The following is a 17758-nucleotide window of genomic DNA, read 5'->3' as shown; positions in this document are numbered from 1 at the left end:
AGAACCCTTCGTGCCCTGGGCTGAGACCCCAGCTTGGGCAGCAGGGAAGGGAGGATTCTACCCCCCTGCCCCTGTGCTCCGGTGACACCTGTTAAAAATGACTTTTAAATTTTAGACAACTAAGTCAAATTAATTGATAGTATATTTTAATAAACTGGATAAATTTGATACAAAAAAAATAGCAAACAGCAATATAATATAAAAGGAATATAATTTAGTAAAAGAATACAATTTAGTAAAAAAGGTACAATTTAGTAAATATATTCAGGTATACATCTCTCTATATATATGTGAAAATAGGTGGCTAATGGTTAAGGATGGTTAAGGCATAAGCAAAACTGACTGGGGTATGGGGGGGGATTTTCATCTCACTTCACATACAAAACAAAGTACTTTAAGCTAAACTTATATACTGTATGTTTATACATATTTATTAATGGTTTTTTGTAAGTTTTTTTTTATTTCTGATTTTTCTGACTTTACGTTATTTTTTTTATGGCACATGCTTCACCTGTTTTTAGGGGGCTTTTGGTCTTCTTTTGGTGGTCCATTAATTGGTCTTATATTTATTGATTTTTAGGCTCAATGCCTAAAGTCCTTCTAATTTTGTCTGTCTCAAGGCCGTTTTGGTCTTGAGACACCACTTATCTTTTAAACCACATTCTGTACTTTAATTTTGACATGTAACATCTATAAAGGGGTACATCTGCTTTGTAACACTGATTCTTGACAGTTTCTAATAATAACTTTAATAACAGTTATAATTTAGTTAGCACAAATCAATTCCATTTATTACACACCCCACCTGCAGAGCTGCCCCAGCCCTGGGGCCCAGCACAGGAAGGATGTGGAGCTGCAGGAGAGTCCAGAGGAGGCATCAGGATGATCAGAGGGATAGAGCAGCTCTGGTGGGAGGAAAGGCTGTGAGAGTTGGGATTGTGCAGCCAAGAGAAGCTTTGGGGTGACCTCACTGTGGCCTTACAGTAGCTGAAGGAGCTGACGGGAATCACGAGGACACGCTATACAAGGCGTATATTACAAGGGCCTGGAAGGACAGGACAAGCAGGAATGGCTTCAAAGTCAGTCAGAGCATGGTGACAGTAACATCAAGGTTGTTAGTTCAATTCCGGTATCAGCCATTTACTCCAGAATTGGATGCGATGATGCTTGTGCATCGTTTCCAACTCAGAATATCCTGTGAATCTGTGAAACTTCAAATTGCAAGACAGTAGGTTTAGATTGGGTATTGGAAAGAAGTTGTTCCCTGTTTGTGAGGGCCTGGCACACATTTCCCAGAGAAGTTGTGGATATCCCATTCCTGAAGTGTCCAAGGCCGTGCTGGATGGGACTTGGAGCAACCTGGGATTGTGGAAGGTGTCCCTGCCCAGGGCAGGGGTGTGATGAGATCGGCTCTAAGGTCCCTTCCAGCGCAAGCCGTTCCAGTATTCACTGACAGCGCTCCCGCTGCGCCGGCGCCGCTTGGGGCGTGGCTGGGCCCGGGCCGGCGGCGGCTGCGCGGGGCGGGCACGGCCATGGCGAAGCACACGGTGTCCTCGGCGCGGTTCCGCCGGGTGGACGTGGACGAGTACGACGAAAACAAGTTCGTGGATGAGGAGGACGGGGGCGACGGGCAAGCGGGGCCCGATGAGGGCGAGGTGGACTCGTGCCTGCGGCAATATCCTGAAGGGAGCGGCGAGGGCGGAGCGGGCGCGGCCTTAGAAGGGAACATCCTCGAGCGGGCACTGCGGTGGGCGGGAAACGCTGGAAGTGGATAGGGCTGGCGGTGGGAAGGGGCTGAAGGAGAACGGGCTGGCGGGCCAAGGGAAGACTCTGAAGGCGGAAGAGGCTGGCAGGAGAAAGAGGCTGAAGGGGGAGGGGGCTGGCAGAGGGAAGAGGAAGAGGCTGAAAGGAGAAGGGGCTGGCAGCAGGAAGGCGGCCCAGCTTCCTCCCCTGCCCACAGCAGCCGCAGTGCCCCAGGGCTGCGCTCAGTGAGGTGTCCAGAGGAATGTAGACAGGGAATTTCCTGTGCCCAAAGAGTTCCCCTTGCCCGCTAGCAGGGCTGCCTCGCCCAGCTGGCCCCTGGTCACTCTTCCCAAGAGCTGCTGTCTCGGTGGCTGCTGGGGCTCGATGTGCCAAGCTGAGACCTGTTCTCAAAGGCTACAGATTGCAGAAGTGATGGAGAATGGTTTCTTTTACTTGGACCCTGATTCAAGGAAAGGGTTAGGAAGCATTCAACAATCCTGGAACTATACAGCTGCTTGTTGATGCTGCTTCGGCCTCAAATGACCTGAAAATTGCTGTCTTAGACTGTAATATCTTAGCTGGTGAGGGAATCCTTGCATCGGAGTGTTTTCAGTCATGCACAAGTATTGACTGTCCTGGTATGTGATGTCCATATACTTGCTATCTGGTCCTTAACCATCTGGCACAGGGAACATGATGGCTGCACTGCAGGCAGCTTTGAAGAACCCTCCCATCAACACAAAGAACCAGGCAGTGAAGGTAAAATAGTGACTGTTTGCTCATGTATTACTCCCCAAAAATCCTTTCCTGTCTCTGTTACCTCTGTGCCACTAGTTGTACCTGGAGGAGGTGAGAAGCAAAATTTAGGGTATTCCCTTATATTGAAACATCTGTGACAAGTGTTTTAATCTTGTTCAAAATACTATAGCTCAAGTACCAGGTACTTTTACCTTGGTGCTAGATCAGGTGTGGTTCTCCTACCAGTGCTGGTTGTGTTTTGTGCCCAGGTGTCACAAGGTGCCTGTGTCTGACTCAGACCAGATGTGGCAGCTCACAGATGTAATCATGTGCACAGGGAACCAGGGTTGCAGCTGTCACCTCTGAGTAATGAAAGCACCAGCAGTGAGCCTACAAAAAAGGAAGAATTGTTTTTTATAATATCCAATCAAAACAAAGCTGTTAAAACTCAGGAAATGTGAGCCTTCCCCCTGTGACAGAGTGTGGGAGTCTGCTGGGTATGTGCATTTCTGAATATCCCCAGGATGAATCCTGAATAGCTCATGATTGCAGTAGTGGGAGGAACAGGCTGATTAGATATGGGCACTGCCCAGCTGGTGAATGCCTGCAGTCACTTCTCCCTGCCCAAGGAGAGGCCCAGGGGCATGGTTCCCTGCTGCATGGTTCCTGGCAGAGCTGTTCCCGCAGCCGCAGCCCTTTCCTGAAGGGTTTTACAGAGCTCTGAGAATCAGCTATTACAAATAGAGCTGTACAGCTTTGTCCTCACATTAGTGACTTGTTTCCATTAGTGAGGTGAAGGAATCCTCTATTGAAGGATTTAAGAATACTTTCAGTGGTGGAATTGTAAAGGGCAGAATGACTGAACATTAATACCTGCCTTAATTTTTTGTTATCTGTGGAACTTAAATAATTTTACTTACACTCATGTGAGAAGTCTTGCTAAGCCAAGTGATTATGGGATATTAAATTGGGCAGGAAAACTGACATCCATAGTTTCTGTAGGGGGGAGCTGCCTGAAGTGTTTGTGTGATGGAATTATTCAAAAGTCCAGGAGCCCTGAGACATTCTTCTCTCATCCTGCCTCAGTTAGTGATGGATGAAAAGGAAGAGCTGCTTCTTGCTGATTACATGGCTAATTGCTGCTGTAAGCGTGCCACACACATTCCCAGGCCTGAAATGACATCCAGATCAATGGTTATTAATGCTCGATATTAATGGCCAGTCTGCATCCAGTGTGCCTGGGACAGCAGCTGACTGCTTGGAAAACACATGGCTTCCAGCAGTTAACTCTTCTAGGCTACCAGTGGCATTTCCCTCAATTATAATGGTTGTGTCACGTTAAACACTACAGAGGTATGGAAAAGGCTCTGGTGGGAAGGGGGGCCAGATAAGCACTTGATTGTTGTAATTATTTTGGAACTTGATAGCTCCTGAGCTTCCATATGAGCATTTACTATTTAGCCATAATTAAGGGATGGAGAATTGCAAACACTGACAGAGATAACTAAAATCTTTAGAAAAACTAAAGCAGGGCAAATATGTTAAACTCTTTTGCATTGTTTATTCTTGGGAGAACATGTCTGTTATATTTTACTATGACAAGCTCTTCACACACAGTCCTCTTCAGAGCTGTTAAAGGGAAAAATGCTCTAATTCAGTTTTTTTGAGAGAGGAGCAGTGTTTGGCTGCATCTCACATGAGGATGGCTGTGTCTGTGCCTGCCTGTTGACAGGACCGTGCTGAGAGCATCGTGCTGAAGGTGCTTATCTCCTTCAAAGCCAATGACATTGAGAAGGCAGTGCAGTCGCTGGACAAAAATGGGGTGGACCTGCTCATGAAGTACATCTACAAGGGCTTTGAGAGCCCCTCCGACAACAGCAGTGCTGTGCTGCTGCAGTGGCATGAGAAGGTGCGTGCATGGGGACAGCTCCTGCCAGAGTCTAGAGGTCATAGCAGAGTTATATCTCCTGCCTACTTCTGCTTCCTACTGAGGGTAAACACTCAACAGTTAAAATTTGGGTTTCTCTTAGACTGAGGCAAATGGTTTCATCCAGTGATTCAAGTAGACTGAAGGAGAATTTCCTTCCTGGAGGGAAGCAAAATTTGCAGCTTGGTTATGCAGGGAAATGAAAGCCTAATTAAAGTTAAACAGCTTTCTTGTAATTGAGTATGATTATCGTACCCTGGCTGCTGGTGTTTTGTGGAGGGCAGGCATATACTCATGTGCAATATAAATGTGATCCAAGTAATTTCATAGACTCCCAGAATGGTTTGAGTTGGAAGGGACCTTAAAGCTTCTCTCGTTCCTCCCCTGCCATGGGCAGGGACACCCTCAATATCCCAGCTTGCTCCAAGCCCCATCCAGCCTGGTCTTGGACAGGGACAGGGCAGCCAGAGCTTCTCTGGCAAACCTGTGCCAGGGGCACCCCACCTTCACAGGGAAGGATTTCTTCCTGATACCTAACCTTACTCCCTGTCAGTTTGAAGTCCTTCCCCCTTATCCTGTCATTCCATGCCATGTCCAAAGTACCTCTCTATGGTTCTTGTCAGCCTGTTCAACTCCTGGAAGGGAGCTCCAGGCTGTAGCTACCCTGGCCTAGTGTTCATTGCCATCTTTCCCTTCGCAGGCGCTGGCTGCTGGAGGAGTTGGGTCCATTGTGCGTGTTCTGACTGCGAGGAAGACAGTGTAACTCCAGCAGGGAGCTGCTGGTACAACCCCTGATCCCCCTCCCAGCAAGGCTGCCCCTGGGCAGCCCTGTCCCCCAGCTTTGCCTTTGCCCTGCTGCTTCTGTCATACCCCACCAATTATGCACATTGTGATCTCTTCTGTAGTTAAATTCTGGAAAATTATGAAGGTGGAATTTTACTTCTAACAGGAATATTTGGTACCTACCATCCTTTCAGTGATATATTCAGTGATGTAAACAATTCAGTGCTTAGGGTGATTTGCATTTGTGTGTAATCGTGGCATATTTGGACCTGACTCTGAGCAAATGCTGAGGGACGCAGGGCAATGTCTTAATTTTTTGCTAGCCAAGCATTGTTTTGAGTTAAAATCTTGATATTTGAGAAGTGGGGCAGCTATTACTAACACATGTAACTGGACCATGTTGCCTTTGGTCAACCTCTGACCCTACAGGGTGAATAGGAGAGAAAAAAAAGCTCTTTTTCAATCCCAGTTATCATTCCAGAGAGCCAGGTATTTTCCTTAACCTGCCCAGGTTCCTTGCCATCAGTTTGATGCTGGGTCCACATTGGGAAGGTCACAGTGAGATGGAGTTGTCCATCATGCAGTTTGGAAAGTGGAATTTAAAAGGTCAGTGGTCCATTTACATTGGAGCCCAGCCCAGCGAACTCTTCTTATTTTGGGGAGCAAAGATCCTGAGGAGAAGAAGAAAAAGCAGCTTTTACACAGCAAATCATCTTTCAGCAACTGGAAAGTGATTTGTTTTTGTCAAGCACAACTAAATGGCTGCTTGAGGTAGTCTGAGAGACATGTTCTGGTATCAATACCATCCTTTCAGAGCCTCCCCTATTTTGTTTTCTGGTAGTGTAGGGTCTGTAAGGATAACCAGACAGCTCACATTCCTGTTGCATCGTGCCTCATCATGCTAGGTAGTGGGCCAGTCAGGTTCCCAAATAAAGAAGAGTATTTTAAAGAATTAGGAAAACCCAGGACATCCCAGACCACAGATCACCATAGAAGGTTTAAGGCCAGGATTTAAATTACATGTGTTTTAATTTCACTATTTTACTACAATTCAGTTGTGTAAAACTGTTAGGGATCTTGAGAAATCTTTGCTGTTTTTTGATATCTGCTTTGTTTTTGTAATAATAATAAAGACCAGACAATAAACCATCACTGAATATTTACTCAGTGTCTGACATATGGAGACAGCAACCAGCATGGTTACCCGTAAACCATTCAGTGCCTCCCTAATTCTCTTCCTAGGATGCTTCTCCTTGCTCACTGCCTCCAGAAGAATGCAGGCACAACCACGGGGGGGCACTGAGATAACCAAGTGGGAGACCCAGGCTTCCTACAGAAGCTATAGAAAGTGTCCATGTTTTGCCCATGAATCTGTACAGAAATTCTCCTGGTTGTGCAGTGAGGGTTCTGTCCTTACAGCTCTGCCAGGGACTGTGATTGGTTTCTTTGGTTCTTTCCTCTTGCCTAGATTTGGATTAAGACATCAATGAACCTCATTTTAAAAAAATAAGCTGTAATCCCAGAGAAGTGGAAAGTATTTTCCAAAGAAGTTGATGCCAAAGCAGATCAGCTGCTTCTAGATGGCATTAGATAAATTAAGTGAATAAAAAGAGTGGTCTTAAGGTTCTGTAGATCCTTTGGGTGAGGCTGTGATGGATTTAGGAACATTTACAAAACATGTACATCTGTGTTTCTGTTCAGGGATGTGCTAAAACATGCATTGATGTGGGGATAGGGTAGGATTTGCCAGGGCAGCCCTGCTGATAATGAGTGACAGGAAGGGAAAAAGTAAATCTAGTTTTAAAAAAGTCTCCTCCAAATCCTGCCTTTCTTGTTTTGGTGGATGGTATGGACACCATGACAGGGCTTCAGATTCCTGTTAGGTGAAGGAAGCCTTCTATGGAGAGCCTCACGCAGGTAAGAGTGGGAAGGGTGACAGGGTTTGCAGAACTCTGCTGTCTTCAGCTTTAGCCAGAGTGCATGGCAATGGAACCTTCTTAGTCATGTCCTGTTTTTGCAGGTCACGTTTTTGTGCTAGCCAAGAGTCACTGCTGTCCTCATGTCCACCTCAGTGTCTGCCACTGTTTGGGAGAAGAGCCAAAGCCCCCAGGTCCTGTGCAGAGAGCTCCGACCTACCTTTATGGGAATAAGCTGGACATGATCCTCCACTTCTCTTGCCCAATAAAACTCCTCACAAAAAGGGCTTCCCTTGTGCGTAATGGGGAGTTCTTTGTGCCTGAGTCAGTCTTTTTTTGACTCTTCATAAATTATAAACTTGTACACATCATTGCTATACAAAGTCAAAATGTGCACTGCACCCTAGCTGGATTTTGGACATTCTCTATTTCTGACCCACCTATTGGCAATCTGGGTTTGCTGGATTCCATGAGTCTTCCACAGGAAATGTCACCATCTCTGTTACTTCCTGTTGGGTGTTACCATAGAAGAAACAAGTTTACCTACTGAGTCAGCTCGGGGCAGAGAAAGGGGAACAAGAGACTCACTCTTGCTAAAAGGGCTGTGTTTATCACAGCTCGGAAATCTCACTGTTAAATTACAAATATCCAGACAGAAGGACAGTTGCTGTGAGTATTCCAATGGGGATGATCTCATTCCTTTCCAGCTCTCCTTGTACCAGTTTTGGATAAACCTGATGAAGCAGTGCATCAGTTCAGATGATTAAAGGAACAGAAAATTATGCCTCCAATAAGGTGAGCCCTTTGCTGCTCCGTGGGGTTTCCCATCCCTCACAGGAATCAGAAAAGGCATCTAGAGAGGTGTTTTTACCCTTTTACCTGAGCATCACTTCAGCTGGTTGCATCTCCTGCTTTCCTGGAGATCAGTCTTCCATGCTTCCATGAGAAGCCCCTAGGAACCAGCTGGGTTGCTGAGGGTACAAATACAGCTGGAGAACCAGAGCCCTAGACTCAGAGTTCTCTTTGGTCCTACTCTGGATTAAAACCCCAGTCTTTGCTGCTCAGGTTTCTCCATCAGTAGTACTCTGAAGTCACCTCCCCAGCCTCCCTCCCAGTGCTGGAGTTACCTAATTTGCTGGGGAAGTTTTGGTAAAGGCACAAGGGATAAGTCTTGCTGACATATTTTGAGCTCTTACAAAAAACACAGTCACATTGCTGGTAAATGGGGCAGAGGCAAAGTACTTCCAAAAAGGCTTAAAAACCATGTGTGGAGCAGCCAGCTTCAAACCTGTGAGTCAGCAGCAGGTCAGAATCCTGCTGTCGCCACGTGCCCCATACTCGTCTTGGCCCTGGGTTCCCAGCAGTGCTCCAGAGCCTGTTATGCTTTGTTTGCCCTAAAACACCCTGGACAGAAGTGATGTTGGGCTGAGCCCTGGGGATATGGTGCAGCATAGCCACAATCCCAGGAACCTCATCCATGGGCCCTTAGCAGAGAAACTCCACACTGGGACAACACAGTGGGGTCAGGAAGGACCAAGGGTTTCCCTGGCAGTACCTTGGGCTCTACTGCACCTCCTCACTTAGGCAGACAGGGGAGCCTCAGCCCCTGTGCCTACCAGGAATTGTTTGCAGGGCACCAAGGGCTCAGCCCAGCACTCATCCTGGGCTTTTGCAACCTGAAATTTGACTTGATGAACCACCCAGCTGACAAAATCCTTGACTTTTAATGTAAAAACTGGAAGATCAAAACCTGAGTAGGCGAAGAGTGGTTGCTCAAGAGGAGCAAGGATGAATACCATGGAAACCTGCTGTGTCAGAGGCAGTCTCTGCTCCACTTCCCCACGCAGGGCTGATGATGCGAATGAAGCCACTTCCTGCCAGGTTTGTGACAGGGGCGGGGGTAAAGCAGAAGTACAGGCAGAAGGGAGCCAGAGAGGCCGAGCTGCGCCACAAGGAAAGACAGTGAGAGGGGTGAGACCCACGACACGGGGATCCCACTTCCCACTCCCACCACGCCATGTCCCTGGTGGAGACGATCCGGCTGTGGCAAGAAGGGGTGTGTGCGGCGGACAGGAAGGAGTGGAGTGCTGCCCTGGATGCCTTCATGGCCGTCCAGAACCCCCCTGCCAAAATCTGCTTTAACATCGGCTGCATCCAGCTTGTCCTGGGAAAGCTGGCGGAGGCGGAGGAGGTAAGGGTATAGGCCCTAGGGCCACTCATCCTCTCACCTCTGGGACTTGCCCAGATACTTGGTCTAAGGGATGGATTCAGGGCCTTTTAATGTTGTGAGGAAGGTGGGGCAGCCTAGGCTGCCAAACCTATTCTGCCAGTGAATCAGGTGAGGCAGCAGCAGTGATAAACAGCTCATTGTTAAGTCTCTCCGTGAGGTGACCATGCTGGCAAGATGGCTCCAGCTCAAAAAAAAACAGGAGACTGGTACAGGCTCTCCCCAGCGCAATACCCAGTGCTGCAGGGAGACACAGCCCACCGAGCCCAGCTCAGGCCACTCGGCTAAGGCAGGACAGGTACAACTGCTCTACACCCTGTTTTTTTAAGGTGACCCTTTTTTTACCCACCTTTTGCCCCACTTGTACCTTTGCAGGTGTTCACCCAGAGCATCAGCTGTGACAAGCATCTGGCAGTGGCTTATTTCCAGCGGGGGACTGTGTTTTACCGGAGGCAAAAGTGAGTGGAAGGGTTTAAAGTTTCATTTTTGCCACTTACAGAGATGCCAGCCTTCCTCTGAGGATGGCCCCAGGCAGGTTGGTGCCCCAGAGCCCAGACTGAAACCCCTCAGGTCAAACAGGCTCCTACTCTTCACCACTGCAGTCCTGGGATTAACATGAGCCTCAGAACCTCTCTCCTCCCCTGGGGTGTTTGAACCACTCAAGAATAGAGAGGAGACCAGACTGAACTCACCAAGTGTGAGTACAGGCTTAGAGGCAGGCAGGTTGCCACAAGCTAGTGACACCTTCATCCTCTGCTCCGTAGCCACGGAAAGGCCATTGAGGATTTCAAAGAGGCACTGGCCCAGCTACGAGGCAACCAACTCATTGACTACAAGATCCTGGGGCTGCGCTACCGGCTCTTTGCCTGCGAGGTGAGACACACCTGGCCACTTGTTCTGATGCCAAAGGTCTGTTTCCCAGCATGAGAAATCTAAAGAGGAGACAGCCAGCCTCCCTGTACCTTGCAAAAACTAAGCAAGTGGGTGCAGTGCCACTGCCCCACTGTCCTTTCCCTTCCTGCCATCTTGGCAGCAGTCCAGCTGCTCCAAGAGCTCTTTCCTTTGCTCCCATCCCTCCAGCAGATTCTCTGCAACATTGCACTGGTGTATGCCACAATGGAGAACTGGGAGAAGGCTGAGGAGCACCTGACCCTGGCCATAAGCATGAAGAGCGAGCCCCAGCACAACAAGATAGACAGGGCAATGGAAGCTGTCCTGGTATGGAGGAGGTCTCACAGCCCCACAGAGAGGGAGGGAAATCCCACTGGCAGCACATCCACCTTTTAGCAGGATTAAAATGCAATAGATATTGTAGTGGGAGACACAAGTCCATGGGAAGAGCTCTGGGTCACTGGGGAGGCAGGGATGGGAAGACAGGATTCAATGGACCATACCATGGACAGCTGGGATTGGGCTGCCATGGTGGTGATCTGGCTGTATGGAGCAGCCACAAGCCCAGAGCAGAAGGGACATTCTTCAGTCCCTGCTCTCACCTCCAAAGTCTCAATGATTTCTCCGTGCTACAGAAGCAGAAGCTGTATGAGCTGGTGGCTATTCCTGCAGGGAAGCTGTTCAGGCCAAATGAGAAGCAAGTGGCTCAGTTAGAGAAGAAAGACTACCTGGGAAAGGCAATGGTAAGAAAAATCTATACTATTTATTCAGGCCAAGCCTGTGGGCTGAGAAGAGCTGTGACTGCCTTCTCATCATCCCTCTGAGCTGCTGTCTGCTGCCTGGTAGGCAGCCAGAGACAGGGAGCTAGTCTCTGCCTCAGGGAGAGGGGGAGACATGGAGAGAGACATGGAGAGAGGGATGGCACACAGGGATTTCATGGGAAACAGGGAGTCTGCAAGAATACCAGAGCTAAAAGCATGTTCCTGCTGAGCACGGCCTATTTCTAGTTGGTCTCCTTAGTGAGATATGAGGAATAGTCAGCTGGAAAGATACCACTGGAGCTTCAACTCAAGCCAAGGAATTTTCAGGGGTGGGGGAAAGGAGCTATTTAACATTTGACACCCACAACCAACCTCCAGTTCTTCCACTGCTCTGAAAAGGGCTTTTCAGCTCAAGATAAGCAAGCAAGCTTTTCTCCTGTGAGTGCAAAATCCAGTCACTGGGATACCACCCCTGGACTCAGATCCTGGGAAGCAGCACTCATCCAGAAAAGGAACCAGGCACTGGGGAATCAGACAGTTTAGAGCCAAAGCAGCTCCTTGAGTGCCAGAAACATGCACAAAAACATGTATCTACTTTCTAAATTAAAGGTTACCTGTAGGAGGTATGACATGACAGGTATTGAGCTGGACACTTTGGCTCCCTTCAACATTTCTCATTAAAACAGACAGGGAAACTTTTAAGGTTATAATGCCTCAAACCACAGAAACAGCCAGGCTAAGAGCAGAAAACTTACCACAGCTGAGCAGGAAGCTTTGGTGCCAGAGGCACTCAGCCTATAGTCCAAGATGCTTAGACTAAAATCATAGCCCCTCCTGAGCTTAAAGCATCCTGAGGAGCTTGGCTTGGCCAACAGCAAAGGAGGAGGGTAGACATCAGAGGTCTGAGAGAGGTCTACAGGCCCCAAGTCACTATTTGTCCTTGGCTCTAGGTGGTGGCATCTGTAGTGGACAAGGACGATTTTTCAGGATTTGCTCCTCTACAGCCACAGGTAAGACTGTCTGGTAATGCTCAGTGCAAGATGACATGGGGTGACTGTCATCCACAGTGGGGAGCAAATAGCACCCTTACTTGAACTCTGGGCCACCGCTGTGGGGAGGAGGTGGGTGCTGCTTCCACAGATCAGCTGCTCCTCCAGCATCAAGAAGCTCATCCCAAACCCATCCAAAGCTGTGGCTGAGGTCAAGCTGATTCCCTGCACGGGGAAGTAGTGGGCGGGATGATGGCTCTCTGCAGGGAGCTGTCTCTGACCCTCCCCAGAGAATTCAGTCTGCCTAAGTGTGAGTGGAGAAACAATGGCAGTTCTGCTCTCACTTTGCACCCTCCTGCCCATTCCAGAACTACTTTGCATTTCCCGTGCCATTTTCCAGATGTGGTAGCATCTTCCCATTCCTAAACGTGAAAAGAGATTTTCTAGGAGATTTTTGGGAGGATCTGGGGAAGCACAGCACAGCACCATTGCACAAGACAAATTATAACCTTCTCAACGCAGACAGTTGTTGACAATCTCAATCCTCTGTGAACTGAAACTAAAATCAGGAGTGAAAAGAGGATTGTGCCTCTGTAAACTCTATGTTGAAGAATGGGGAAACTGTTCCTTAGAAGCAACAAAGCCAGTGATAGTCCTCATGGCACTTAAAGTACATGCACGTGGATGAAGGAACAGTGTTGGGGTGAGGGCAGGCAGGGTAAAAGGCTGCAGGGCATTTCTGCAATGCAAATAAAATCCTCTGGATTACTGCTATTTTCCTTTTTGTCTTCCTGTTGGCAGACCTCTGGTCCTCCACCCAGGCCCAAGACCCCAGAAATCCTCAGGTAAGATGGATGAAAGGTGGATAACCCACACAGACAAGCACAACTCCATCCTGCATCCAGCTGGCACCCAGAACTCAGGGGGAATGGGGAATGTAGGAATACAGAGGCAGAGGTCTAGATTCTCCCTACAATATAAAACAATAGCACCACCAACATTCCTGACCTGTCCACTGCTCCCACACCCAGGGCTCTCAGAGGGCAGCCACACCGTGTCATGTACGAGTTCATTCCTGAGACCGCTGAGGAACTGCAGGTCCTGCCAGGAAACATTGTCTTTGTCCTGAAGAAAGAGAAGGATAATTGGGCTACAGTGATGTTCAATGGAAAGGTATACCAGGAGCGTGCTGGACAGGAGGGGCAGAAAGCAGATTATGGTTGAGGTTCTGTAGAGGCAGAGGCTTGCCAACAGTAATTTTCTGACTGAAGTATCTTATGTCCACCCTGGCTTAGGCCGCATGGTTAGTGAAATCCGCCCAACCTGCAGAAACTAAAATTCAAGCCTCAGGAACCCTTCTGGATACAGGGGAGGGTGAGGACACATCCAGCTGTGTCCTCCAGCAATGGGCTGCCTTCTTGCCAAGCAATCACTACTCATCTCTCCTCCCCCTGTAGAAAGGGATTGTCCCCTGCAACTTCCTCGAGCCTGTGGAGCTCCAGAATAAGCTGCATATCCAGGTGAGTAGGCCCAGGAGGAAATAGTGTCCTGGGGAGAGCAGATCTCCACATATTTACCCAACACCTGCCTCCCACTAAAAACCATATATGTGACTCCTACCTGCTCATGATGCTGGGATTGGTTCTTCTGGCTCATTGTCACCTTATTATGAGCTCAGAGATCTGCAAAATCCATGTTGGTGGCATCCTAGTGGTGGTTGGCAATGCTGGGGATATAATGGATAGCAAAGTCACCCCTCTGCAGTTCAAGATCCCAGACAGACTTAGGGAAAATAGCAGGTTGCACAAGGCAGCAGCACCACAGCCCCTCAGTAAGGGTGGGACTGACAACATTATCTTCTTCCCATGGCACAGGAAGAAACCCCCGTGGAAGCTGAAATCTCTGAGTCACCCACTTCCACTGTGCCGGAGAAGCCACGACGCCTTGCGCCAGGTCAGTGTGGGGAGCTGAAGGGATGGGGAGTACAAGGTGACATCACCCACAGCAGGTGGACATGCCGTGTCCTCACCCTTCAAGACCAGGGCTAAGGTTCATGTCCATCTCATTCCTAGCCTCATTTCCAGTCAAGGACTGGGAGACATTAGAGCAGGAAGCAGAGACAGCAACTGCAGTTCTGAGGATGGAGTAAAATAGTGTCTGTGGGGTCCCTGAGGAAAGCAAGTCCCCCTGTGCTCTTAATTAGCACAGTGACTAATGAGAAAAAGGGTCTGAAGATAGGAATGGGGCAAGAACCAGCCTGGAGCAAAGGATTCCTTGCAGGCTTCTCCTTCAAGTAGGACATCCATGATAGTTTCAGTGCTACTGTGAGCTGAGTTAGGCTTGAAGGAGCTGTACGAAGGGGATTCCTGGCTGGTGCGACTCAGGGTCCCACATCCCAAGCTCATGTCCCCAGTAGAGCAGCCTCATAGGAGTCCATGGGTAGATTTGACACAGAGGAAGGCTGTGGCTCATGGAGTTAAGGACAAACACCTCATGGACACAACAATCCCAGTGATCATCTTTATAGCACCAAAAGCCATCTCAGGTCTATTAGGGAGACCATGTTCAACAGTGTAGCTCAGGCTGTTCCTGGAATGAGCACAGCTGTGTCAAAGCACTGCCAAAATGTAAATCAGAACCTCATGAATAGGCTTCCACAAAGCTGCATGAAATCACCCTGCCTGGAGGCCTGAGTTTAGCTTTACAGCCCCACTGAAGGACAGATATTGCCTTTGGTTTTCAGGGTAGACCTAGGGAGATCAGAAAAGACACTAGAACCAGCAGCTACATGTTCATCTTTTTTGAATCCACCTGTGAAAGACATCCCACCCCTCATGCTCCCATCCTTGAAAGAGGGAAGGCACAGAGCCAAAACCTGTGTTCAGTAGTTGTGTCTAGATATTACCGAATAACCCCTGTGGCAGATGCCGTATCCATTTGAGGGACTACTGCTGGCTCCAGGGTTGGTTGGTGATGCTGGAGATCATGATGGGCTGCAGGTCTGAATGTGTGTTTAGACAACATTTATCCCATCTCACTTCCTGACCCACCTTTTTCCTCCTCCCCAGACTATGTTCCTGCAACTGTGGCACAGCTAAAAGACACAGCAAAGGTAACATCCTGAGAGTGCAGACTCCAATGTCCTGCTGGTCATACAAATCTGCATTTACCAGACTTAGGGCTGCTTTTTGGGAGTTCTCCAGGCCCCAGGTGAACCCGGGGCTGTGACCAGAGCCACTGCATGACTCTAATCTTAGTCAACCTGAGGCACTTGAGAAGGGAGAAATAGGAGAGAGCTAGGCTGGAATACATATGCTTCTGGGTAGGGTCAGCATAAAGTAGCACTGGGAAAGGAGATGGGAAAATAGAGCAATTCCAGCTCAAAAAAAACCCCCAAAAAAACAACAAAGAATGAGGAGCTTGGAGAGTTGACACAGCTCTAATTTGATCACCCCAAAGCCACAATTTGGTACCAAATCCCTAATCTATTACTGAGCTCTATCCTGGGACAAGCCTAGGGCTGCCAAGTAGCCAATGTCCAAGCACAGCTTGGTAGGCACAATCTAACTCAGGCAACCAGTCCCTGCGCTTGCCAAAGTGTCACAAGGTGACATCTCATTTCCTGCCTGCAGGTGGCTGAAGCAACTGTCTCTAGCCCCCATGTCCTCAAGGTGCATAACAAATTCACAGTTGCCCTGAGAGTCGATCAAGTCCTCTCCTACAGGGAGCTCCTGGAGCTGGTCTGCAAGAAGCTGGACCTACAGCCTGAGCACATGGAGCTGAGGTGAGGCACTGCCAGTCCCAGTGAGCCAGGGCTGTGTTCCAGGGCTCCTCACCTGCATCCTCTGTACACCAGGTACAAGCCTGTGGAGGGCCAGGAGCTGGTGACTCTGAGTGCAGAGAATGTGAAGGCAGCCTGGAACCAGAGCAAGGACAACTGCCTGACAGTCTGGTGCAATAGCACAGAGGTCAGTGACAGCTACAGGGAGCAGCTACCTTGTCATCCCTCCTGCCTTTGTTTTCCTTGCCACAAGCATGGGTTTCTGGCTTTCAACAGAAGCCAGTGACCTCATGAAAGGCAGAGGAGCAAAGAGTGAGTGGAGAGGAGAAGCAGAGCTCATCTCTCTTACCCTGGTACAGAGAAAGGAAACCAAGTGGTCATGTCCTCACCAGCTCGTTTCCTGCCTAGGGAGAGGGGTTTGTACCAGACAGCAAACCAGAGGAGTCACCGCAGGAGGCAACATCGGGAGAGACAGGAACAACCCATGTCGTAGCTCAGTACAGTTATGAAGCCACCCAACCTGAAGACCTGGAATTTCAGGCAGGAGACACAATCCTTCTTTTATCCAAAGGTAACTGTGCTCCTCCTGGGACAGGGGAGGGGAGGGTGATGTGGCAGCAGCAGAGCTCCTCCAGCTCTGCCTTGGGATTCCCATCCACATATCTCTTTTACACACACTTCTTCCAACATATTTTCTTCACTCCTATTTCCACCGCACACCTTCCAAACATCGAAGACAGGAATTACACTTGGGCTGTGTTTAACTTACTGATCACAGTGGATTCTTTCAAGGAGAAAGATGGCCTCATTTTAGCTGCCATCCCCACTATGGGAGCACAGGCTCTCACTCTTATTCCTTCCACCTGGAACCTTTTTTCATCTACTTTTCTTGTTAAAGGGTACAATCTTGCATTATTTGTTCAGTATTAGTCCTTAGTGTTTCTATGGGAATTGAGGCTTAAATCCAGACTAAATCTCAGGAAGATCAATGAAGAATTACATATACAGGGCATGTTCCCCATCACACTTGAGCATCTGAGTGAAATCAAGACATCACGAATAAGTTTTAAAGGCAAAAACCCCTTATGTTTTGCTGTATGTAGTTATGCCACTAATTTGTGGTGGCTGGCAGGCTTTGGCAGCAGCACACAATCAGTTCCCCATCTAACCTTTGACAGGTTAGATTTTACACAATGCGATACTGATGACCCCCTCCACCCCAAAATCCTACCTTCCCCTTCATTGCTGAGCTAAATATTTCCCAATACCAAGCTGGTTCTTGCCTAATTTGGTTCCCCCAGAGCAAAACTGCCAGAGCTCATAGGCTTTATTTAAACCCAGGGTAGCAGAGGTTTTGGGGGGTTGTTTTAGGGTTTGTATGCGAACATGGGAAACAGCTGACAAAATACTTCAGATGTATCCTGAAGAGGACAGACCAAGGTCTCAGATAATTTCCTCACTCTCCACACTCACTTTGTTTCCACTCAAGGCAGTTTCCAAGCACCCTGGTCTCTATTTTGATACAATTTCTAACCCAAATTTGGTATTATTTCTTGTTACCTTACCACTTTGCTCTCTTTCTCATTCCTCCCTTTCCTCCACATTCCACTCCCTCCTGGGTGTAGCACAGCACTACGTTTTATCAGCAGAAACATCATAAAATGGTGATCTCAGGCCTGTCTGCAGCACATTATGCTCCTGTACATTCCTAGGATCATAAGACCTGTGTCAATTTTCCGTTCCAGTAAATGAAGACTGGTTTGAAGGTAAATGCAAGGGGAGAACTGGCATCTTCCCATCTGCATTTGTTCAACAACTCAACGCTGGACACCCAGGGAAGTGATTTCAGAAGAGCTTGAAGTTGTGAAAAGAAACTGCGAATTCAGCTGTTGCCATTATGTAGTCTGCGTATTAAACCCTGCATCTGAAAATGGACTTTAAACAATATTGCTGCTTGTATTAAAAGCTTTATTTTTTCTCTTACCTTCTGCATTGTTCTTTT

At 48.3% G+C, this 17758-nt stretch overlaps 2 protein-coding genes across 12 annotated transcripts; both read left to right on the top strand.

The window, feature by feature from the left end:
• Positions 1–670: 670 nt before the first annotated feature.
• Positions 671–7431, top strand: ARPC5 (actin related protein 2/3 complex subunit 5). 3 transcript variants are annotated; one of them, XM_086842721.1, is made up of 4 exons: positions 1494–1676; positions 2431–2502; positions 4214–4474; positions 5109–6354. In XM_086842721.1, exons 1-4 carry the CDS (start codon positions 1533–1535, stop codon positions 5169–5171), a joined length of 540 nt encoding a protein of 179 aa, XP_086698847.1. In that variant the 5' UTR covers positions 1494–1532; the 3' UTR covers positions 5172–6354. The 3 variants fall into 3 exon arrangements, with proteins under 3 accessions (XP_086698849.1, XP_086698847.1, XP_086698848.1); XM_086842722.1 differs by having other exon boundaries at positions 1496–1676; positions 4214–4390; XM_086842723.1 differs by lacking the exons at positions 4214–4474; positions 5109–6354 and adding an exon at positions 7212–7431 and having other exon boundaries at positions 671–1676.
• A 306-nt stretch (positions 7432–7737) lies between these two features.
• On the top strand, positions 7738–17739 carry NCF2 (neutrophil cytosolic factor 2). Of its 9 annotated transcripts, none has more exons than XM_086842710.1 (15): positions 7738–7902; positions 9710–9792; positions 10099–10207; positions 10415–10552; positions 10861–10968; positions 11937–11996; positions 12777–12820; positions 13007–13148; positions 13433–13495; positions 13850–13928; positions 15044–15087; positions 15608–15759; positions 15832–15943; positions 16165–16327; positions 17502–17739. In XM_086842710.1, exons 1-15 carry the CDS (start codon positions 7867–7869, stop codon positions 17597–17599), a joined length of 1431 nt encoding a protein of 476 aa, XP_086698836.1. In that variant the 5' UTR covers positions 7738–7866; the 3' UTR covers positions 17600–17739. The 9 variants fall into 9 exon arrangements, with proteins under 9 accessions (XP_086698836.1, XP_023787410.1, XP_086698835.1 ...); XM_023931642.2 differs by lacking the exon at positions 7738–7902 and adding an exon at positions 8804–8988; XM_086842709.1 differs by lacking the exon at positions 7738–7902 and adding an exon at positions 8866–8988 and having other exon boundaries at positions 10418–10552.
• Positions 17740–17758: the final 19 nt, after the last annotated feature.

This window comes from Cyanistes caeruleus, chromosome 9 (genome assembly GCF_971803275.1).
Source record: "Cyanistes caeruleus chromosome 9, bCyaCae1.hap1.1, whole genome shotgun sequence".
NCBI lineage: Eukaryota > Metazoa > Chordata > Aves > Passeriformes > Paridae > Cyanistes > Cyanistes caeruleus.
Note: the sequence above shows the minus strand (reverse complement) of the source record. Positions and strands in the feature narration are given on the sequence as shown.

Excerpts from the sequence above, each read along its gene's own strand:
- ARPC5 (XM_086842721.1), top strand. The coding sequence starts at position 1,533 with ATGGCGAAGCACACGGTGTCCTCGGCGCGGTTCCGCCGGGTGGACGTG. Across the intron at positions 1,677-2,430 it reads TGGACTCGTGCCTGCGGCAA|GGGAACATGATGGCTGCACT; the intron begins TATCCTGAAGGG and ends CCATCTGGCACA. Across the intron at positions 4,475-5,108 it reads ACTTCTGCTTCCTACTGAGG|GCGCTGGCTGCTGGAGGAGT; the intron begins GTAAACACTCAA and ends TTCCCTTCGCAG.
- NCF2 (XM_023931639.2), top strand. The coding sequence starts at position 9,125 with ATGTCCCTGGTGGAGACGATCCGGCTGTGGCAAGAAGGGGTGTGTGCG. Across the intron at positions 13,149-13,432 it reads CAGTGATGTTCAATGGAAAG|AAAGGGATTGTCCCCTGCAA; the intron begins GTATACCAGGAG and ends CTCCCCCTGTAG. Across the intron at positions 15,760-15,831 it reads CCTGAGCACATGGAGCTGAG|GTACAAGCCTGTGGAGGGCC; the intron begins GTGAGGCACTGC and ends TCTGTACACCAG.